Below are 25357 nucleotides of genomic sequence, written 5' to 3'. Positions count from 1 at the left end.
GAATGGCAGCCATATATTGCAAACTCCAGAGAGATTATGAAAAGAAGATAATGATTTGTAGAAAGGCAGCTAAAAACATGCATGCTTAAAATGTACTTCACTTTCTACATAAAAAAATCCTATGTGGGATCGCTGCTTTAATTTCCAATTTAATTTTAAAGAACCAACATAGTCACTGCTATTAGTATAGAGTTCCTGTTGCATTTATGTTACACCAACCGTTAAAGCAATAGTTTAATAAAAATATTATTTTTCAAATATTAGATTATAGCAAGTGCAGTCTCTCCACATCTGGAAATACAGCAAATGCTATGACTTGTTTGATGTGTTATTTATGCAATAGCAGCTGATTATGTATTATTACAATTTGTAGAAGTCGTACGCTGACTATACAGCTATTGTTTGTCATTTTTAGTACAATATACATCATGCACAATGTGCTACAGGAGACTTGCATAATGGCAAAGGATATTGCTCTATTTTTCATTGATATTATTTTGCTTACCACTTAAGCAGTATAAATTATTTTTAAGGACCTTTAAAATAAAGAACAGTCCCAAAATTATTAACTGTCATAGACAAGCTGTTCCATGTAGTACTGTTTGTAGTTATAATAATGTAATTACAAATGTCTTTTTCCGAGTGAGATTTTTCATCGAAAGCTTGCGTAAACCTATTTCATTATACAGTCTGTGTAACTAGCATATATATGTCTGTGTAGGAGAAATGCAAAAACTGATTCATTAATATGAATATGACCTTATAGCATAGGATTATAACTGCTAGAGGGGCCTTGGAATGCTGCCACCATTTGGTATATATAAATCCTATGTTCAGCGCATATTCTGAGCAATTTAATTAAAACTGCAATAAACTGAATTTAGACCAGCAAAAAATTAAGTGCTATGAAACTGTAAGAGCTAGCCTAGGAAAGGTTGTGATTATAGGTTCATAAAACAGGTTTTCTTTTTGTATGAATAGAATTTCCACGGTGATGAGAATGTAAAAGGCTTTTTCAGTTAGTGTTTCATTAATGCTGATAATGCCGTAATGAGTACCTGATGCTGGAAAGGCAACTTTGAAGTCTGGAAAATATTGGTTGATTAAGCCCACACAAGATAACACTATACAGTTACCCCTTGCATACAACACATCGCTTGCAAATCACCCAGCAGAATGGTTCTCCCATATAAATTAAACACACCGTTTATATCAAAAGAACGGATTTATAATTATTTAAATAAAACAAAAAATATTACACTGAAAACATAGCAAATAGTTGAAATTAACACTGATGAGTAGATAACATGGTCTCCTTTATGGTAATAAAAACTGCTTACATCTTTGAACATTCAGAACAAACCTATCCATCAGTCAAATTATACAGCAGGAATATTTAGGATTTTTTGGTGTATAGTTTTGTATATGTATTGTGTTAAGTTCCTTACAGTTCCTCTACTGCTATCTCACTTAAAACAATAAGAAGGTAGATAATGTTCTTTGCCTAGTCTTGCATTTTAATGCAAAACTTCCTGAAGTTATCTGAATCTTATTACATTTGTATAGAATTCTACTAAACACTTTCGTGATGTTCAGAACAGAGACAATGTCAAACTATTTTTGTACTTTACAAAGTTTTACATTTGACAGCTGGTATTGTCTTCTCAGAGAAGGTAAGGGGGAAAAAAGATATTTTTTTTTCTTTTTAGTTGTTCAGTTATGGAAATATCAGAATGTAAAAAAAAGTCCAGGTGTGTCTCATTTTTTAAACTAGGACACCCCAAAATGTCAAAGGTAAAGCTTACAAAAATTATGAGTATATATATATATATATATATATGAGCTAATATACTTTCCACCATATCAAGGTAAAAACAACACTAAATATCAGATCCACTTTCACTTGTCCCATTTCATTTGTTTTCTATGTGATAAATCCAAACATACCTGTTGTGTACAGAGGCAAGACTGTCGCGCCCCATGGATTCACTGAGTGGATCTAAAGCCATTTTGCTTAACCAATAATTTAACATTTTAAAACTCCCACATCATAATAACATGACATTCAGTGGGTATATGAACCATTGGTGTACATTAAGTGACTAGTTAGGGTAACGGAAACAAATATGTATTATAATGAGAGTAGTCTGTATACAAATATTGCTCCCCTCCCTTTCCTAGTGTTTATAAGACTGATTAGATAAAAAGGGTTGACTAAAATGTGGTAATATAAAAAAAAGAAAAGCAACAAATGAAAAAAATGCCTCTTGGAAGCTCATAACTTGTACTATAAAAAGTCTCTGACATTAGGTCTGCACAATTTTCAAAATATTAAACAATTGAATGAGCAGAGGGCCCAAGTAGGGAGCCACACGTAGAGCTACTCCTCATTTTTAAATGCTGTTTTTTTTCCAAAACTGGAAATCAAAAAGGCAATATATTATGAGTCTTTGTCACTGTCTGCACCACTGTACATATCTGCTAGTTTTTTGAAACGAGGCCCCCAGTCACTCAGGTAGTCATAGTCCTGATCGCCGTCTGTAGTGACAGATTCCAGAGAACTGAGAGACTCCGCCACAGAACCATTTCCTTCATATGCGTAAGTTGCTAAGGAGTCATAGGGTGGTGCGGTTGGATCCAGATCATTTTCCTTCAACCTTTGGTTAATGAAATCTCTTACATCAGTGTTATCTCTTGCCGCTGGAGTTCGACGTGGAAAAAACAGTGTTTCTGGGACAATATCCCTGCGCAATTTGCTGTCCTCTATGGCTTCAGGATTCCTCAAGGTACCAATATCAAAGGCCTGAGTGTCTTCTTCTCCACCGCCTTCATCGTTGTAACTCACAATGTTATCTCGTATATCTTCTTTAGAAACAATCAATGGTTCCTTCTTCCTCTGCCGTCTTAGAGCTGCAAACAACACCACTGTCACTAAAGATAAAAACAACAAAGGGTTAATTTGATATCATTATGTATGACACACCTGCGTAGCAAATGGTTCTGAATATGAATAATATTTTGAAGTAATCTATTTTATGACAAATATAAAGTTCTCCCAAATACATAAGAAAGGCCAACTTCTAATGCGAAAAAAACCCAAACCTTAGGTGTGTTCAGGCTAAACACATAATTTCCCAGACATGCGTTAAAAAAATGAAAACGTGAAAAGACAAAGAAAAGCATTGATCATGCACTTTTACAACTAAACACAGTGCAACCAAATTGGTTTGCTTTAAGTGCTACACCATAAAAAACATTGTATCATCACTTTTTAAGAAGAACTAATCATATTGCAGCAGTTGTCTGCAAGAAAAGCATATTGCTCTAGAATTTGGCTGTTTGCGTTTTAAGACAGCAGTTTTGGACACCTTCGGACATCCGTCAATTTGTGTAGCACATCTTGTGTGAAATAGCTCTGCACATGCTCAGAAACAGACCTTACGCCAATGAACGCAATTGCAGGCAATTCATATCCAAACATAAATGACACTTATAGACTGACATAGGCCATATACAGTGAGGTCATTCTGATGCAGATGTGGCTAATTCAAGTACTGGGTTTCTAATAAATTCATTTGGTTTCACTAATAACATTTTCACCCACTATAGGTCAGGTGTAAAGGCCAACTGATAGTGATGACTGTCACGGCATAGTCTTTGAATTGAAAAGTTCACATATATGTGACACTAGCTATTACAGAACATAATATACAAATGCATTTAATGTACAGTGTGCATTGAAATCATCTTTATGTAAGAAAAAATATTTTTAAAAAATTCTATAAATGAGCATACTGTTATGACAGTTGTTCTTTTATTTTATGTTAAACAATTTTATAGTGTTCTAATGTGACCTTATATTGTACATACGCATGTACGTATACTGCAGACTGTTCTCTGTGTCTATGTACAGAAAGTACTGTATAGCCAGGGTGCACTCAGTGATTCAAATGGATATGTTTGGATTAGAATACAGATGGAACTACGCACAAGTTCTGTCCTCTTATGTGCAAGTTGTGTTTGGACATGAATCAAGCTCAAAATATGGTTAGCTGAAGGAACAAATAAATAACTATATCCATGTCACCTTCCATAGTCCCATATATCAGGGTAAATTCCCTAATTTTTTTGACTTGTAAGACAAGCCCTAGGTGACACCCCAACATTTCCGTCCCCCACATTAGCATCCACACTGCCCCTGTGAATGCCGTCCCATTTCATTTTGCTTAAAAAACCTGTGTTGGGAAGGGACAAGTTGTCAGCTTCTTGGGGATCAATCTAATTGAAGGACTGGCATACAGATTATTATATGTAAGTGATGCTCTGTACTTTCCTTCAATATGTTTTTATAACTGTTTGCAATTTTATATTTGCATGTCAAATCTTTATCTAATTGTTTTATATTATCTGTAAGTATTGTACTTTTTGTATATTAAATCTAAAATTTAATAGTTCTCTCCTTATTGCTCTAAATGAATCCATTGCCTGTTTAGAAGAGACAGATTGCTTGGCTGAATTAACTCTTTAGAAACCAGTGTGTGAAGGGTTAACTGTTTAGCTACCAGAGCTCAGAGAGTGCGCAATTGAGTGATTAAGTCATAGGCTTGCTACGGGCCTTATACGTAACTGGTGGCAGTTGTTGAGAGGTGTGAAGCATGCGTATGTGTTGGGAAAGGGACAAGCAAAATCTGTAGCCTTAGAGGAAGAGGTAAGTGTGAGATTTGGGCTGGAATCCTGTGTGTTCCCTTACAGTAAGCTTCCAAGTCATGAGTGCGCAGAGGGCGGTTTGTGACCGATAAAGGGGTTCAGGAGCGGTTTCCTGACAAAAAAAGAGGTGATATATTGTATGACTGTTGGAGTATATGATAAGTTATCTAATCAGGGAGTAGCTAGAGGAACTTATCCCTGACAAGGTCCATTCCTAGTGAACTCATAAAGAATCTCTAAAACTTGACCACAAACGTAAAAGTGCTTTAAAAGATGCTCTGCCTTTGGTGTTGCCTGAATTGAGACAAGCTTGGTGGAAAGTAAGAAATAGGGATTCATATTGTAAGTGCAAAATAGCATAAATTGCATCCAACTCTACATAAGGCCTGAGTGTTTCAATGTACCGTATATACTCGTGTATAAGCCGAGTTTTTCATCACATTTTTGTGTGCTGAAAAAGGCCCCCTCGGCTTATACACGGGTGAACTTCCTGGTGTCCGGTCCCTCAGCTGTTAAGTTCCGCAGTGGAATACATGTGAGTTCCCCTGACAGGAAGTTTTGCATTTGGAACGCAAACTTGCGTTCCAAATGCCGAACTTCCTGTTGGTGGAACGCACATGCGTTCCACTGCGGGGTGAAATATATGCCGAATGGATTAAGATTAAGACTGATCTCGGAGATTCATCAAGACATGGTATCGTATTGCATATGTATCTATTACCGGATGAAGTGTCACACTATCTCCCTGTGTAGAGATTGATCTGCTATCTCCAGAGTATTTCATATTCGGTTCACTCAATTGAAACGTGTTTGTTTCTATGTATTTGTTCAACATTACCGAAGTATTGCAATACCGGAATGCGCAGAAATTGATCCGCTTACTCTACGAGAATTACCATTTGGTTTAACAAATTGAGACTTGATTGTCCCCCTATTATTACCGGAACAGTGTTATACCATCCTTATGCACAGAGAACCAGTAGTTTGAATTCACGGGTTTTTGATTGAGCAATACATTCAGTTCTTTCAAGCACTTCGTGCACCCAATGATTGTATGAGGACTTCCACTTTCAGAGTTACACCCACTTCACAGAATTCAGGGTGTTTGCGTTCCAAACACCATCAGCTCTCACTTGAGCATTTGAGACATTTTCTATTTGTAGTCTCTTGAGGAGTGCTTATTGGCCATAAATTATATCTTCACTGCATATGAGACTACTACAGAACGCTGACGCCTATTCATAGCATTAAACTGAAAAACACACATGATATAAAAATGTGTACAATAAAAATGCATATACAGATGTAAATAAAAAACATAATAATGAATAAATCTAAAAAAATTACCAGTAGCTGCTGCATTTCCCACCCTAGGCTTATACTCGAGTCAATAAGTTTTACCTGTTTTTGGTGGTAAAATTAGGTGCCTCGGCTTATATTCGGGTCGACTTATACTCGAGTTATACTGAGTTAATACAATCTGTTTATATCTTTGATTTAAACCCCCTACCTCAACCCCCCCACTGCACTCCAACCATCTTCCTATGTGCTCCTTCAGCTCTACCTCCAGTGAGGAAGTTCATTCCTTACTTTTAGACATAAACAAAGAACAAGTATGTGTTTAGGGGCACTCAAAGGATGATTGAAATAATGTAAAATGTATCTAAAGTTTATTGATATACATTAAAATAATTCATATCGTATTGCATATGTATCTATTACCGGATCCTCTCCCCCCTCCACCTGCCTCCTTGATCCTATCCCCTCTCACCTCCTCAGATCCCTCTCACCCATTGCCTGCCCTCACCTCTTCAATTTATCCCTTTAATCTGGTATCTTCCCTTCTTCCTTAAAAAAATGCTCTAGTCTCACCCATTCTTAAGAAACCGAATCTCGATCCCACCTCCCTGTCCAATTACTGCCCTATCTCTCTCCTCCCCTTCGCCTATAAATTACTAGAACAGTTAGTCTACAGCCGTCTCACCAACTACCTTTCTGAAAACTCCCTTTTCTTTAATCAGGTTTCCGCCCCCTTCCACTCCATCAAAACTGCCCTAGCTAAAGTCACTAATGACCTCTTGACTGCCAAATACAAAGGCCACTAAACCCTCCTCATCCTCTTGGACCTCTCCGCAGCCTTTGATACTGTCGATCACTCTCTCCTGCTGCATACCCTTCGCTCCTTAGGCTTTTCCGACAATGTCCTCACTTGGTTCGACTCCTATCTTTCTGACCATGCCTTCTCTTTCTCTATGTCTGACTTCTCCTCTGCCTCCTTCCCACATCCCGTAGGTGTCCCTCAGGGCTCCGTCCTTGGCCCATTGCTCTTTTTTTTGTATACCTCTTCACTGGGTGATCTTATCAGCACCTTTGGCCTCCAATACCATCTCTAAGCTGATGACACCCAAATCTACCATTCTTCTCCTGTTCTTTACCCTTCCATGCTCAATAGGGTGTCCTGCTGCCTCTCTACCTTTTCCTCGTTGGTGTCCCAACATTTCCTCAAACTTAATATGGCCAAATCCGTACTTCTCAACTTTCCCTCCTCTAGAGACTCCTCCCCTCCCACCCTCTCCATCACTATTGGCTCTACCATTATCTCTTCCTCTCCCCAAGTTCAATGCTTGGGGGACACTCTTAACTCCTCCCTCTCCTTCACCCCTCCCATTCAATCCTGCCACTTCCATCTCAGCAACATAGCCCCGATCAGACCCTTCCTATCCTCTGAGGCCACCAAAACTCTCATCCACTCTCTGATTATCTCCCGCCTTGATTACTGCAACCTCCTCCTCATTGGCCTCCCCCTTACCCATCTCGCTCCACTTCAATCCATACTTAATGCTGCAGCCCGACTTATCTACCTCTCCCACCGGTCTTCATCTACCTCCCCTCTCTGTCAAGCCCTTCACTGGCTCCCCCTCCACTTCAGAATCCTCTTCAAACTCCTCACCCTCACTTATAAAGCCCTCTCTAATTCCACTGCTCCATATCTCTCCCACCTCACCTCCACTCATACTCCTTCTCGCCCACTGCGGTCATCCATCGACCTTTGTTTTACCTCCCATCTAGTCACCACCTCTAATTCCCATATTCAAGACTTCCCCCGTGCTGCCCCCCTTCTCTGGAACATTTCCCCCCATTTAATCAGGCTTTCACCTAGCCTGCCAGACTTCAAGCACTCCCATAAAACCCACCTGTTCAGGTTAGCCTACCCTTCCTCTGCTTAACCCTTCCCTCCTCCAACACTCTTCTATCTCTCTAACCTTTCTATACCTCGCCCTTTTTTTTCTTTATCCTTGCTCCTCTCCCCTCAGTGTTCTCGTCCCTCACCCCATCTTCCCACTCTGTGTCTCCTGTCAGTCTCCCTCTCACCTTTAGATTGTAACTCCCTTGAGCATGGCCCCCTTTCCTCATGTCCTTCTCCTCTTATTCCTTGCTCCTTTGCCCTTAGCCCTCCACCTCTTCTCTCCATTTCGTCACTTGACTCCTGTCCCCACCTTTCCTCCTCTTGCATGCCTCCTCTTCTCCATCTCTGCCCTGATCCTGTAAATGTTGCCCACTCTACTGGGCACAGTGCAATTCCTTTACTCACTCCCCCACCTCTCCTTCCCTTCCTATCTGTACATTGGAATTCACCTTTCCTATCTGTACATAGAAATTCACTTTTACCTATTTGCCTTATGCACTTCTCTCTGATAAATTGGTACCTGTTTATACATTTTGCACTTTGTCTATATTTTGTTTGCACTTTGCTCTTACTGCACTTTGGTTTGTACTACCTTGTATGCCATGTATTCTATGCTATGTATTATCACCCTGTACTGTTAGCCCAACCTCTATGTACGGTGTGGCGCCTCATAAATAAAATATAATAATAATAATTTACAGAATGCAATTACCTAAACTGAAATGGTAAATTACTGCTTTTTTTTTGTTATTTCTTACGTGCTTTATTCATACTGCTCTTCTATGTCTCCTGTCTATTACTATATAATTGCATTTTTTTCCAAATCAAAAATTTCAAACGGAGAGTTAAGGGTAGGAAGCTGGTTAAGAATTCTCCAACAGAGCTGGATTGACAGCAGCGTTTTGTCTAGAATGTAAGAAGAATGAGAGTAATGGTCTGAGTGCATATTTGTTGCATCATGCCTAAATACAGTACCTGAACGCCAAAGGGTGCAGGGGGGAAGAAGCCCGGCAATGCTGGATCGCACTCCCTCCAAAGTCCATGCTCTCCATCCCCCAGGGGTCCCTGCTCTACTTTGAAAAGAGTACAGTCCTCTCCAGCTTTGAAGCATGTGCAGTGGGTGTATGAACCTACCGCTCATGCTGTTCTTTTAAGAGCAAAGCAGTGGGCCAGGGAGGCTTGAGCTTCATAATCAGGCTCTTTCCTAAATTTTCTTAGGGGCCCAGCGATGCACTATTCACTCTTGCCTAAATAAACACATTAGAGCTGATGCAGAGTGAGTACTGCGTTATCTGTGTACTGTTTCTTGCGTGAAATCGCTCTGTTCATGCAAAGAAGAGTGGCTTCACGCATATGCACCTATACAGGTTTCTGTCGTTCTGACACTTACATCTGATGGGGGAGGGAAGGAGGTGTTAACACGTAGGCAGGGTACAGTAAGCGGATGCTTGCTCAATTGCCAAGCAGTTGCAGACTGAGACACAGATGCACATTCCACGCCTTTCCAAGACGTGTTATTTGCGGGTGGTCAAGGTCAGATGCAATTAGCAGGTGATGATGATGATAACGATGAGTCTAGCTAACAATAGCATACCACTTGCAATTAGCTGTTTGATAATGCTCCACTGACAGGTACTTTCTTTGCTGCATGTGCATATATTATACTTTTGTGTGCAGGTTTAAGCAATTTTTTTCGTAAGACAGAGAGTAGCTTCTCCTGTAGAGCGTTTTTTGAAGTTTTATTGATGCCTATTAGTGAATACATATATTGCAATCAAAACAAATGGTTATACTCATGGGCGCAATTGTATGTGAAGGATGCCTGGAGTAAATTGGGGACCTATGCTACTGGTGCAGAACTGAACATACTTTGCAGATTTGCATATGCCCACAATTACAGCTTTTTTGTTAACTCAAATTGCAGCTGCAAGTTGGGGCGCAAACTTTACTTTACTATAGAGGAGACTTAAACTAGACTATGGAATAATTATACAATTGTACTTAAATGACATGCAAAGAAAGTATTGTAGAAACATTAAAGCATATAGGAAGTGTAGTGTAGGTGGTTTCAGTGTGGTTAATATCTATATATAAATATATTTAACTGCAAACTTGTCATAGTTCATGACACAAATGAGAAACTGTATTATCATATGTAACTCTGCAATATAATATTTAACTGCATTTGAACACAAAACTGCGTAACAGCAGGCATGGTGGCCCATGGGACCTGGAAGTAGAGGAGGCCCGGGAAACAGACAGCATATATTAGACACTGGTGGTAAACCAAACAATTTTCTAAATGTGTGCACCATGCAGAAAATGTTTGCACAGATAATTGTACTAGTTAAAAACTTTCAAGTAATGTATGGAGAAGCAGTGAGACCACTCTAATTACTGAACAGCGACAGCAATTAAACAGTGAGAAGGGCTTTACTGTCCTACCATGACACCTGAATCCCTTCTCTTATTTCATGCATGCATACTTCATACAGGAGCTAATGTGAATTAACTTGTAGCTGGAAGGCCCAAACTTTGTAAGCAGAGAGAGCTGAGAGTTCAGCAATCCCACTGTGACCAAATGAGTGTACCCTGAGAACACAAATTCATTGATTTCATTTCAGACTGCAAAGCCAATTTAAAACAGACAAAGGTAGGTTGTACAGAGGATAGGGACTTGGAATCACTAAACTGTATTTTAGACATAAGGTTATTTTTTAATTGTATTAATGTAATATCAGTACCTAATAATGCCTGTAACAATTTATGTCTATTTACTTTTACATTTTTAAAAACAGATTTAAAAAATATTTTGTGGATAAAAACTCTGCCAGTCTTCTCTCAGTGGTGGCAATGCTGTTCACAGAGCACTAATACAGTCATTGACATCTGGGTAATCCTGAAGTTTAGCATTGTAAATTCTGCATCATATAGTTTACGCTGTCTACCTGCTGACTCCATTCTTCTGTCCCATGGCCTCTACTACAAACTGCTATGTGAAATGGTGCATTGGGAATATCCAGCAGAGAGTCAAGTGTTCAGGGTGAGAAGACGAATGTAGAACCTTTAGTACAGCCTTAATACCTGCAATGTGGCTGTCCCCATTTTAAGTGACGTCAATCACAGTGCCGACGTGATCTCCAGTCACCATTTATAGCACACATGTCGGTTATGTACTCTGTAATTTTTTGGGTAAGTCTGCATTTTCTACATGTCGAGATTCTAGGCATTGGCATGTTAGTGTCGCTATAATTGTTGTCTAATATTGTTAATCAGAATAACGACACTACCGAATATGCCATTAGCAGCTGAAATATATGAGCAATGTATCGCAAATGGAATGGATAAAGGGATCTTTTCAGATCTCATTCCATGTCAAGTTATTGGCATCTGCGCATGCCGGGGGACAGCATCAGAAAACTTTCGCTTTCTCGCTGTCTTTGCAGGAGATCCTACATAAATAGGTCTCTTGGGGTTTTGAGGATGAAGGGATTTTATGTCACTAAAAGGATTGTATATAAAATCAAATAAAATACATTTACTCCTGCCTTTCTTTTGCCTGGTAATCCCTCCTTTTGTAGAAGTGCGCCCCAATAGAGGAGAAGCAATGTTATGTGTGTTATAAAGCAAAAACCATTTTCTTTTTTCTTTTTGGCTTTAGAAATATTCTGCGTACCATTTCTCTGGATAAAAGTTCCCACACTTTCTGTCAATGCTCTTGGTTAAAAGGAAATATCTTACAACACTATATCCTATAGCAACACCCATAAAAGAAGCAATGTGATAAAAGCTAGAATACAGCACATGCAATTGCAACTTAACACTGCTCAACTTTAAAAAGAAGCCAAGTGCATGTAATAATACACTTGTCATTTTTTTCCTTTATCAAAACTTCTGTTGGTTAATTTTCGGCAGAAGACAATACTTGCAATATATGATAGAGAGCTCAAAAGTTCTGGGCCCCTTAATACCTTTAGCCACACTTTGCCTGGATATAAGTTTTGTTCCCATAGGCCAATTTTTCAATGTACCCAGCCCCCACCTCCTTTTGTGGTCATATTTATCCACTTTACAAACCCCTAATGTATCCAATCTGTATAAAATATGATATTGAGTTAAAGGTGATATTGAGTTAAACGTAAAAGATGTCTGTTTGGAAATGTATAAATATGCATCTGCACACTTTTGTTTCCTCGTCTGTATTTTGAGTTACATGTATCTTAAGATACATAAAATTTTAAATCTAGTGGATAATTTATTGCAAAGTCTCTCAGCAAAGACACGACTATTATCATCATCAACTTGAAAACTCGTATTGTGCAGACACAGAATGTATACTTTGTAATGAATGTATATAAATCAGTGGTGGGATTCAGCCAGTTCGCCAGAACCAATATTTAATTTTAAGGTCAGTTCAGCAAACCAGTGGCTCCAGACTGAGTCCACCCTCTTCGTTGGTGGGGGAGCAGGGTCCTTTACAAACAAAAAATACCTGTTTGCAGCGTCGGCACGCCTCTTACCTGCTCCGTCCGCACTGAAAGTCGGGCGTGATGTCATCACGCCCATCATTCAGAGAGTAGCGGCGCAGAGAGGATTCAGCAAGCAAGAAGATAGAAGACAAGAAGAGAAGAAAAGAGAAGAAAGAAGCCGATAGCAAAGGTAAGTGAGGGAATGGAAGCAAAGGGGAGCAAAAGCAGCATGGCAGAGTGTGATGGGGGAGCAAAAGCAGCATGGCACAGTGTGAAAGGGGGTAAAAGCAGCATGGCACAGTGTGAAAGAGGGTAAAAGCAGCATGGCACAGTGTGAAGATGGGCAAAAGCAGCAAGGCACAGTGTGAAAGGGGGCAAAAGCAGCATGGCAAAGTGTGAGGAGGGGCAAAAGCAGCATGGCACAGTACAAGGAGGGCAAAAGCAGCATGGCAGAGTGTGAAGGGGGAGCAAAAGCAGCATGGCACAGTGAAGGGGGGTAAAAGAAGCATGGCACAGTGTAAAGGGAGGTAACAGCAGTATGGCAGAGTGTGAAGGGGGGCAAATGCAGCATATCAGAGTGTGAAGAGGGGCAAAAGCAGCATGGCACAGTGTGAAGGGGGGCAAAAGCAGCATAGCACAGTATAAGGAAGGCAAAAGCAACATGGCAGAGTGTGAAGGGGGGAGCAAAAGTGGCATGGCACATTGTGAAGGGGGGCAAAATCAGCATGGCACAGTGAAGAGGGGTAAAAGCAGTATGGCACAGTGTGAAGGAGGAAATAGCAGCATGGCACAGTGTGAAGGGGGGCAAAAGTAGCATGGCAGTGTGTGAAGAGGGGCAAAAGCAGCATGGCACAGTAAAGGGGGGTAAAAGCAGCATGGAACAATGCAAAGGGGGTAAAAGCAGTATGGCACAGTGTGAAGGGGGCAAAAGCAGCATGGCAGAGTGTGAAGAGGAGCAAAGGCAGCATGGCACAATGTGAAGGGGGGCAAAGCAGCATGGCACAATGTGAATAGGGGTAAAAGCAGCATGGCACGGTATAAGGAGGGGCAAAAGCAGCATGGCATAGTGTGAAGGGGGGCAAAGCAGCATGGCACAGTGTGAATATGGGTAGTCTATGTAGTCTATGTAGTCTATGTAGTCTAACCAGGAGTGGGCTGGGCCGGACAGCAAAAATACTATTTTGGAACCATCACAAGTCTCTGTTACTTGGTGGCTGATTCTTCCTTCAAGACCAGCCATCTTCCATGATTGGCCATGGATCCTTACAATCCGTCCCTTTAATTCTCTGTGCAGCTTCCTGTCTGTGAGAACTAGAGATGGTTCCCCGAGAACCGAACCCACCCGAACTTCGCCTATCTGAGTACCGAGCCGAACAGGCTCGGTACTCTACCGCTCGTTTGGAATAGAAATCGAGGCAAAACGTCATCATGACGTAGTCGGATGTCGGAGCTCGGTTCTTGCGAGATTTGAAAAGCATATATACCCGTCTACACAGCAATCCATCGCCATTTTACAGAGGGAGAGAGCAGGGTTAGGTCACAGGCTGTATTAGAGCTGGGACAGAGCAATAATTGTGCACTTTATTCTTTGTATTATTATTTCAATTCTAATCTATTCAATTCTATTATTAATTTCAATTCTATTAGCAATTGTTAGAGCCGGAAGAGAGGAGGATAGAGGAGGCTTTTTTTTTTTTTTTTTCAATATTTTGCACTACAAGTGCTTTGGGGTGTCCCATATTCCCCAGTGTGAAACACTTATTTTTCTGGCTGTCAAAAGTCATATTTAGCAGCAGTATCTATACAATTGTTTGCACTACAAGTGCTTTGGGGTGTCCCATATTTCCCAGAGTGAAACATTAATTTTTCTGGCTGTCAAAAGTGATATTTATCATCAGTATCTATACAATTGTTTGCACTACAAGTGCTTTGGGGTATCCCATATTTCCCAGTGTGAAATAATAATTTTTCTGGCTGTCAAAAGTGATATTTATCATCAGTATATATACATTTTTTTGCACTACAAGTGCTTTGGGGTGTCCCATATTCCCCAGTGTGAAACACTTATTTTTCTGGCTGTCAAAAGTCATATTTAGCAGCAGTATCTATACAATTGTTTGCACTACAAGTGCTTTGGGGTGTCCTATATTCCCCAGTGTGAAACACTAATTTTTCTGGCTGTCAAAAGTCATATTTAGCAGCAGTATCTATACAATATTTTGCACTACAAGTACTTTGGGCTCATTAAAATGGATTCAAAGCAGTCCACATATGAGCAGAATCAGCAAGCAGGTGCTGGCACCAGTCCTGATGGTAGTGTTCCCAGTACGTCATCTGGTAAAGCCTATGTAAAAGTACATAGTCTTTTTAAATCGGGGAAAAAAACACACACCCAAAAATTTTTTACCGTGTTGAAGCGAAAAAGAAGTGTAAATGAGGAAAAGTTAAGTGACAATAAAAAAAAATTGCCAACATGCCATTCTACACACGCAGTGGCAAAGAAAGAATGAGACCTTCGCCTTTCTCTATTATTGGTAGATCAAATAATGTTACTGAGCCTTCTTCTTGTACGGTCACTCGTGACCAAGCAAGACCAAGTAATTTGGAGTCTAAAAGTGGTGCACAGCTACTGTTACGCGTGAAAGGCGAGCTGCAAGAAAACAGTAAGGCTTTAGAGGATAATGTTTGCTCTGAATCAGAAATGACACCAATCCCTGTGGAGAGTCCAACCACCAGTGGTATGTGTAATTGTGAGCATTCTGTTAGTGTATCCATAGCAGAACTACTGAAAGAGAAAGAGAAGCAAGACCACACAGCGGGGATGGACCATTGTATGTGTCAGGGAGAGGGATATGTTAATAAAATTAGTGTGTGAGAGGGGAAGAGTATGTTAATATAATGTGTGTGTGAGCGGGGGGAGTGTGTTAATATCATGTGTGAAGGAAGAGGGGGGGGTCTTAATATAATGTGCGATGTAGACTATTAATTTAATGGTGGAATGCTGATGAGGGCTAATTATTTAATGGGTGCTACTTTATTTGAAGGGTGATGGTGGGGCAATTTAATTCATTGTTGGGGCTAGTTAATGTAATAGTGGGGTATATTAATTTAAGAAGGGGTGATTAGACCTTTAATTTAAAGCTGGGGTGGTTTGAGAGCTATTAATTGAATGTGGGGCTGTTTGTAGAAAATTAGGTCTATTTATTAAATGTAAATATGAATTATTTAATGGCAGTGATGATTGCAGGAAACAGCATTTACATTAATAAATATACCAATTAATTTATTGCCTATGTGGGGGGGGGGTCTTTATTGTAATATGAGGGAGATAGGCCATTAATTTAATGGTGGACTGGATCAGAGCTATATATTTGTTTAATTATTGATGCTATTAAATTATTTGTGGGTGTTGTATGGTGGGGCTATTTAATTTAATAGTGGGGCCAATTAATTTAACGCTGGTGTAGTTTGTGGCTATTAATTGAAAATGGGGCTGAGTTTGGCGAGTAGAGTTATTTATTAAATGTGAATATGAATCATTTAATGCCGTGATGAATGTGGGAATGGTTATACTAATTAAACGTAAATGCTATTTAATTTATTGCAGGGGCTGTTTGGAGAAGGGAAATAGGTTTATTTATTAAATGGGAATACTATTAATTTAGTGTTTTGGCCGGTTAGAGGAAAATAGGTCTATTTACTAAATGTGCTATTAATTTAATATCAGGGCTGGTTAGAAAGAAATAGATTGTTTTATCAAATGTGAATACTATTATTTTAATGATCGGGCTGGAGGGATGCCTAATTATAAAACGGGGGTGCTATTGATACAACACCGAGGCTGGAGTTTTCTAAGTTTCATGTACCCATTTTTTCCAAATAGGGCCTCAGCAGTCACTGCCAACTGTCCTGAATCTGGTGTGACAGTCCTGAATTTGAGTGACTGTCTCTCTTACTCAGGATTTGGTCCGACTGAAAGGACAGTTGGAAGGTATGTCCTGCTTCACACTGTACTGCTAGAGAAGGCAGAACTGCATGCGCCTAACAGTAGTGCACACAGTATTGTCTGTTTATTTGTCTAAAATGATAACCATGTTACATCATAGGGGCCCCTCTGTCTAAAGTCCCCTAGGCCCCCCAGCTGTGGGCCAGGGTGTCAGGTGTCTGCTTCTCCTCCCTGTACCACCCCTAATATTATTTGTTTTAGGTTAACCCTAAAACAAACAATAACCCTATTAATGTATAGTGCAAAGCAAAAACTGTGTTCAATACCGTAATACAACATTATTATATAATCTATTGTATATACCCCATTATAATCAGCCATGTATATGTAAAATAATAAAATAAAAAGCTGCTGTAGGGAGAAGGAAGACATAAAATAAAATGCAATATAAAGTGGGGTTTGATTTTTGTTGCATTATTTGTATTTATTATTTAAGATGTATGTTTTATGATAATAAAGTATTGCTGGGTTAACAACACTAAAATAGCCTGTTTTTATATTGATAAATAAATAAGTCCAATATTGTACCAAAAACTACCCTTTAAAGATGGGCCGGTACTTACGGGCCAGTGTTGTGTGCTTGCCCCCGGGTTAAAGTCTGCCAGCTAGCCCATGAGTGCAACAAATTTTAGAGAATGCGAAAAATTACGACACACAAATGTACTGGTGTCCAACTGTAAATCACCTTATGCCCATCAGTGTTACTACAGCTTGGCTGGCAATATTAATTACATTTGCTGGCCCTTTGCTGCTGAGATGATGTATCTATACACCATGTGAGATACTGTCTGCATGATATTTGAAACAATGTGAATCCCATCGTTTCATGATGTTAATTGAATATATTTCTGCATTTTAGTCTACAGAATAAGAATGAATGGCAATAAGTGCATCTGACATAAAGAATGCAATGATTTTTATCTTGCAATCGTTCAATTCTAAAAAAAACCCGCTAACCGCGGCATCGTGGTCCCACCCCCTGCTGCGATTGGCCAGAATTTCTCATGATTGAAGGGGGTCGGAGCCTAACGGCACATCCCCGCGTGGCCACGCCCCCTCGAGGGACCCCCTCCCGGACGGCTGTCTTTAAAAGTTGGTAAGTATGTATATACCTTGTAATAATTATCAGAAATAAAATAGTAAATATAAAACCTTTGCTGTAGTCACCAGGAGTCCATTTACTGGAAAATGAATGATAAAACACATAATGCTATCAAAGTGTTATTAAAGTGCACTTTTGTAACATTGATGGGTATTATATCTGTCACACTATATCACTGTAACATAGGCACCCCAGGAGATATTATTGCTTGCGTTATCTTACTCAGTGTTGCACTAATATACATCAATATAGTATTATACGTACAGGTTATTTTACCTTACACGTCTTGAGCATGCTGTTCTTGCTGCTTTCATAATCTATGAAACAAACTTTGTCTCCACAGAGCTTGTGTGGCTCACTTACATCAGTATATATGTGGTAGTACATTACGGTGGAGACTAGCTCATGTGTTAGAAACTGATTAGGTGAATGTTCTAAAATAAAAAATCTATCCTTATTATTAGGAGGCCATAAATGGATGAGATACAGGTATGATAATGAATTGAACACTGAAAGTCCATTTTTTGTCCTAATCAATATGTTTTTGTGTTCTTGCATGGAAATCAAGATAGGAAATGAGCCAAATAATGTAGATCCCCATCCACAACCCTAACAGTCATAGCGACTGCAGTTCCCTGGGGTGATAATTGCATAAAAATCGCCACAGAACTTAAACAATTATCCTAATGTGCAGGAATAATGTTTATTCTGTTCAAGCATAGGCATTTGTTCAATGTCAGCATCATTCTTATTGTATTCCATATACTACGCTGGTATCTTTTACTGCTCATTTAATATTAACTACTGTAAAATGTTGTATTGCATTTTCAAAAGTAAAAAAGGAAGGTTAACGGTCTGACAATAATAACAAGTAATGTGATTTGGGATAGTTTATTGCAAATGTCCATCGCTCTAAGCATCCCCAAAATGATCACTGAAAGGCTGTGCTTGATGTTATCTCAACAGTCATTTGCAAAATAATTGGAATTCAAGTAGTCCTTTACCCCTTTTATCGAGTGGCTAAACAATGCTAATTATTTAATCGAATCAGTTTGAAAGCACGGCATACTCTAATTTGCATCTGTCTCTGTTCTTTTTTTTTATTGGTGCATGAATTGGTAAGGATGTCACATGGACAATGCCTTATTGTTCCACCGTTGTGTATAACTGACATGGTCCCTTTGTGTGTTTTTTATTATCAACAAAGAATAACTAATCTCTGTTGCCTATGACAAAAATGGCACTTAGTAATGCAAGTTACATCTTCCTCTACAGTCTCTGTCGTTTTTGTTTTTTTTGGGCTGTGCACTATTATTTTGGTTTAATGCCATTCAGTTCTGATTTGAATACATCGGAGAAATGAGTTTTTGAAATTAAAATATTAACAGTGATGGCAGAATGCCATTGCCCTTGTATCTGCGCAACACTGTCCCTAATGCACTGTCTAGTATTTTTATGCAGCCATCGCTGGCACACAATAACACAATTAACACTGTGCACACCCGGGGAGGAATTGCTGCTTCAATTACAATAATAAGGGAACAAAAACTCAAGGGATGTGTGAGTCTACTAGCAAATAAAGAGACATGTCAGAATTCTAATATATGCTATTTGTATCATTTTTTTTAATAAACTTTACTACTGCATATGACATGGAATCCTCTTAAACAGAGGAGAAAAAAAAGGAGTGATAGAAATACAGCCTAATAAAATCAATATATGCACGCTGTAAAATCACCAGCTGAAGCGTAGAGAAACATGTCATTGTGAACAATTGTGCCCTTGCCTTTGTATTTCATATTAATGTGTCCCACTCCAGAGTTTATATTCAATATGCAAAAAAAAAAGAAAAGAAAAACAGTTACAAATAATGAAAAGTCTACTGCAGCTGGCAAATAAAATACCTACATACTAATTCAAAAAGAAAGGACGAAAAAAAACCAGTTTGAAAGTTTGTTCTGCAAACCTATAATCATTTTATCAACACAACAAGACTCATGTTGAAGAGGAGTGAATTAAACTATTCTATAGTATGCTTAATGTTCAGGTAAACTTCACTGAGAAAAGAAAATACATTACCTGTCAAAGGCAGTTGTTAAACCAAAAATAATATGAAGCTGTTATAGCAATTAAGTCTTAAACCTTGGGAATGAATTGCTCTTCCTTCCTTCTGGTGTAAATAAATGGCTTCTTGGGAGATAATTTTATGGTGCTTCTGAATTTAGACTATTTAATTAATAGTACATTATTTCCTACTAACTTAGTCATTTCTCATAGAAGAGATCTATTAATACAGGCAAGGCATTTTTATTGTCCTTTTGTGAATGTGCTAAACACCAGGGAAAGGTCTCATTTCTTGCTAATAATCATGTCATTATGTACAGCAGATACACTATTGTTTTGTTTGTTAGGCTGATACAAGGATAATCTGTAAATGATTTATGCACTAGCTGAATTACTGCTATTCAATGATTATTTAATGTGACAAGTCTTCATGCATGAAACTGGAAAATAGCTATGTAATCCTTATTGGTCTGTTCTGAATATGGCTCAACGCTAGATTTCTAAAGCAGTCTCAGGTAGGATAAAATCCCTGGTTTATAGTAGTGGTATGTTGTGGCAATACATTGAGAATGCAATGTAGTAAAGAAAGATTTGCAGAAATCACCACGTAAATATTTTTTTGTTTTTGGTGATTTGCATGGCTACTTGCAATTCATCTCTTTTAGCAAAGGTAAGTCACCTTTTAAATCATTCATTTTTATAATCTCTAAAACAAAAATCCCCATACATCCCAAAATGACAGAAATCATTGATTCCCGCAATGAAATGTGTAAAAAAGGGGGAGTTTACTAAATTGCCATTGAAATATTTGTAAATAATCTCACTGGATACAGACACTCAAGAATGTCTGAAAACCAGTGAGATGAGTAAGATTTCTCATATATTAGCTATTCATATTGATAGACTTTACAGCGTGTGCGCTATATACAGAAAGCCCATGGAAACACATGAGCTATTGAAATGAATGCGGGAAACGCTCCGGTAATTAAGTACATATTTTTTTCAAAAAAAGTGAGCAATCTCCAAATTCCTTAACCAGCGCCAGTGCTAATTAGCCTGGCTACGAGCAAAGAAAGAGTGCTCTCAGATAACATGAAAAAAATGTAGAATACATTGTTCTTCATATTGTATATAGTAAATTCTGTAGGGGTGAATTTGCTCATTTGCAATATCCCCAGTGCCATAAAATCCCCTGATCGTTTTAGTGTACAAGTTTGAATTATGGAAAAATGGAACTGCAAATTGGAATTCTCTAGTAGAGAAATAGGTCCAATACATGTAACACTACATATAGATTTAAAAAAATATATAGAATAGAAAATATATAGCAGTTAAATGTGTGAATACATGTAATGATATGCTAAACATGAACTGATATTACATTTAACTTAAAAATGGAAATATCATGCATTCATTTCAGGTTCTTTAATACAAATTGGTTTGACTGTACAATAAAATAGTCAAATCTTTCTAATCACAGAAGTTCCACATACTCATTGTTAGCTTATAACAACCAGTATTATCCCACAGAACCAAAGAGTGAAGGAATTAAATGTTACTTTGGGAAATATTGGTAGATATATGCAAATCTCTCCTTGCTTGCCCCTATTGGCCAAACATGCTTCCAGGACATCTGGCTTTCAAGCACAGATACAGCCTAATGGTTGCTCTGTTTCAAATTCATTTTGAAATAATTGTAATTAGCATTTATATTTGTTAAAGATACAAAGACTGAAAAATATAATATATTTACACAACATATACTTCAGCAATTAGCTGAAGACTAAACATTTTCTCCACATTATCATAGCCAAGAAAACATTTCAAAAGTCAGGAAGTGCTGCCCTGCCCTCACAAATATGTATTGCTTTCTGTAATATGAATATATGACAGTAAATACTGGTTGTCGTTTACATTAGGAATGATGAAGGCCATACAAGAGATCTGTCCTTGGTAGGTATGTGGAGAGAGTTCTCCAGTGTCACTTAAATTCTATTAGGTTCAAGTTTACTACACGCGTTTTGTAATGAAAATAAACATACTTGTTTATTACATCACATTCCAAAAATTTGTAATATTCACATTCCAAAAACACATTAAGTGAAAAGTATAACATAGCTTACGGTGGTGAAGTTTGAAATATCCAAGGCTGACTGAATGCAAAGATCTAGTACTAAGTGAACACTGAAAATATTGGTCAATTTTCTGTTTAATATAGATATATATATATATATATACATACAAGTTAACCCGTGCATGATACTCATGCATTCTAGTCAAATCAAGCTACTTAAGGTGTTAAAAAGTCTCTTGTCATGCATTTGGGGCTAGCCCGGGCCTCCTCAGGGGAAGAGCGTTACTACCCGACGCAAGCGCCCTTTTTTAACGTGGTTTTGTCCACATGTCACCACCTCATCTTTCTTCTCCATCACCTCATCCTTCATTTTCAGCGCCACATCTATCCAGATGTCTATCCAGACACAGGGATCTCTCTCTGCGGTCCTGAGTATCACACTCCTCTCACTCTGTCACCCCCGGCAACCACCAACCACTCCCCACTGTCACCCCCGGCAACCACCAACCAGTCCCAACTGTCACTTCTACTTCAAGAAATATATATATATTTTTTTAAAATCTTTATAAAAACTTTTAACAATTAACAAATTAAATTAACAAATTAAAAACATCTTAGTATACCAAATTTCAGCCCTTTCTGAATTTTTTTTCCACACACACTAAGAATTTAGTAGGTCAGTGTATAACTCCGCCCAGCAGGTGGCGCTGCAGCTTGGTTTTTTTTTTTCACACACAGACAGACTAACACACGCCACTAGCCATTTATATTATAGATACCAATGGAATTTCTTTCATACCATTTTTCATAGTTGAACGTGTAAGCAAGGCAGCAACCAATTTGCAAGGGCATTAACAATGGTGTTCTATATTCTTACCTAATAGTATAATAATGCAGAGAAGAATGGCAATCAGTGCTCCTGTGCTCAAGCCGGTGGGGTGGCTTAGGGCTTCTGCAGTACAGGACTGCATATTACCCTTGTGGTCGCAGGCACAAACGCGGATAGTCAGAGTGCCGGTGCTACTCTGTACAGGGAATCCATAGTCTGAAATGACCACTGGTAATAGGTAAGTGTTCATCTCGTGGCGGCTATATCCATTTCTTCTTGTGTATATGCTGGCTGTGTTATCTGAAATCCAAATATTCAAATATTATTTCAGAGTCTTGTGTAGAGGCAAATGTTTATATATTTATATATATAATATAAAATTATATATTTGCCATTTATATTTACCTCTGTTGTCTTTGACTGTAAAGTTAGGGCTATGAGCTGGAGGAGAAGCTAATGAATATGAAAACTGAAGTCCATTATACGAATCATCCTTATCGATTGCACTTACAGTGTGTATTATCTGTAAGATAAACAATATCAAAGGTCAATAACTACTCAAGAACAATGAACATTGAATTGTGGGTATATGTATCTAACATAAATACAAAAAAGCACAACAGAAAAAAGTTCCTGGCACTGATAGATGATCTTAGAGAAAAATGTGGGGAAAACAATAATTGGCAATGTTGTAACCTGTCGCTGTAAAAAGAGTCTGCGGGCTCTTTAAAAGTGAAAATAGAACAAACAAAAAAAAAAAAAAGGACACAGCGCTGGTAACTAATAGCCAATAATAGAAGAGTTCATGAAATGGTAAAGCACATAACGTTTAATAAAACATTCAACAGCCATATATGTATAAAATATTACTAATATCTAAAAAAAAATTGTTCCATAAATACAAAAAAGATTTATATTAATAATTAAAACATATAATAAGAAATAGAGTATGACATTGTACTGATACACATTGAATATACAATAAACTGAACTGTCTAATAGCAGCAAATATAACCTTTGTGATATTGATAGAGTTTTTTGTTGCAACACTAGATTGTTGGTGATTTTGTGCTCCTTGTATATCAAAGGAAAACTCATGTAGGGAAGTGATTTCAGGTGGTCAGCACAACAGAACAACGACCAGCATGTGCGGAAGCAAGCAAACACATATCCTTGGTCCTGCAAAAACTGGTACTGGGCAGCCTGGTGGAGGGGGGGGGGGGCGTTAGGGATCAATAGGAAGCCACAAGCTCTCTGTTAACGGTACTGTCACCTGCCCCCATTTTGCCTCCAATTAATCAACCAGCACCGCCAGCTCCAAGACAAGTGCTTTGTACCTCTTCCCTCAGTGTACCTGTCACAGTGGCTGGGTGGCTCAAAACATGTGTCTGAGAAAAATGAAAATTGTACATAGCAGTTTCACTGAAATATGTTCATTATTATACTTGCGAAGTATGAACTAATGTACTCCGGAACTCAGCACAAATAGCGCATATATTAAACATAGTCCTCAGCACAAGCTAGAGATTTAGATGGATATATTGCTAGTGATCATTATATACTATCACACCTAGATAATGGAAGACCTCAGTACAAATAGCAAGACCTCAGTACAAATACCATATATTTGTACTGACCTCAGTACAAATAGCATATATATTAAACATAGACCTCAGTACAAGCTAGATATTTAGAGAGACATACTTCAAGTGATTATTACATACTATCACACCTAGATAATGAAATGTTGTCACCCACTGTAGAGAACACATCACTAGTGATGTAGTCTTGGCATATTGGTCTACAGGAAAATGGATAGACTTGTCCTAGTTAATGTGCAGACCATAAAATATAACTTTGATTTATCCAGAAAGGGACCACTAGGATAACTTTTCCTATATCGAATGAGTCAAAAGATAACTACTGGTGGCTCAAGTACCAAAGCAAACAAGGATGGAGAAAGAGAGCACCCCTGTCATATTCACCTGTGAAAGCTAAAAGGAGGAGTGTGTGTGAATGCAAGAAGCTGGAAATATATATAACAATAGTATCCATTTATAAGTATTTAACTGAGACTGACAGTTGTCATGGGTAATCGCTGATTTGGTAAATAATCTTCTGATATTAATATAAGTAGATTAATGTGGCATAAAGACAGAATGAACTAATTACATAATAGGCTTTTCACTAAAATAATGCAGTAATGCACTCCCTTTTCAAACTGGTATACAATGGAAAAATGCAATTAGTCCAGATACTGCATTATATCAGGTTGGGAGCATAAAGATAAATAATGACCTCAGTAAAAGAAAGAATTAATAGATTTTGCATTGAAGCTGAAGATTCCACTTTTCACTCTTTTATCATGACTCCCTGAATACTAGTACTATAACTCTCCTCCATAGTTAGTAGGAGATTGAACTTTTTTTGTCTTAAAAATTGCTTGCCTTTGATAAACTTATATTCTATAAGCTCAATTCTCATTAACAACAAGTTTTTAAGGATTTGTTGCCATCAAACAAGTCTATGCATGTGGTTAACAGTTCTGTCTCTCAAAGCTGGGGTCATGGGTTTGATTCCTGCCATGGCCTTATCTGTGTGGAGTTTGCATGTTCGCTCCGTATTTGCATAGTCCAAAAAACACACTGGTAACTTAACTCGCTTCTAACAAAAAATGACACTAGTGTGTGAGGTAGAGAATTTAGATTGTAGGAACAATTTTAGAAGAACAAAGCTTGCAAGTACCCCAAGGACCTGAGACCACTGGTAATTTACCTCACAAAACCCTGGTGCAAAATTTGCTACCACATTCCCCTTAAACTTGTATGTACAATGCAAAGAGAACAGTAAGATGAATAAAGAATATCTTATCATGTAGTATCATACATATGTGTATATAATATTTGTATATAAAGGTAT

The 25357-nt window shown here is 38.3% G+C and overlaps 1 protein-coding gene across 1 annotated transcript in view; it reads right to left on the bottom strand.

Moving 5' to 3' along the window:
* Positions 1 to 1219: 1219 nt before the first annotated feature.
* Positions 1220 to 25357, bottom strand: part of LOC142158712 (cadherin-6-like) — a 244776-nt gene continuing 220638 nt past the window's right edge. Inside the window, exons 10-12 of the mRNA XM_075212933.1 lie at positions 22844 to 22961; positions 22487 to 22738; positions 1220 to 2931 (exon numbers count right to left, since the gene is read on the bottom strand). Of these exons, the coding sequence (XP_075069034.1) occupies positions 2441 to 2931; positions 22487 to 22738; positions 22844 to 22961 (861 nt within the window). The 3' untranslated portion in view covers positions 1220 to 2440. The remainder of the gene's footprint in view (positions 2932 to 22486; positions 22739 to 22843; positions 22962 to 25357) is intronic.

Source organism: Mixophyes fleayi, chromosome 5 (genome assembly GCF_038048845.1).
Source record: "Mixophyes fleayi isolate aMixFle1 chromosome 5, aMixFle1.hap1, whole genome shotgun sequence".
In the NCBI taxonomy this organism is placed as follows: Eukaryota; Metazoa; Chordata; class Amphibia; order Anura; family Limnodynastidae; genus Mixophyes; species Mixophyes fleayi.
Note: the sequence above shows the minus strand (reverse complement) of the source record. Positions and strands in the feature narration are given on the sequence as shown.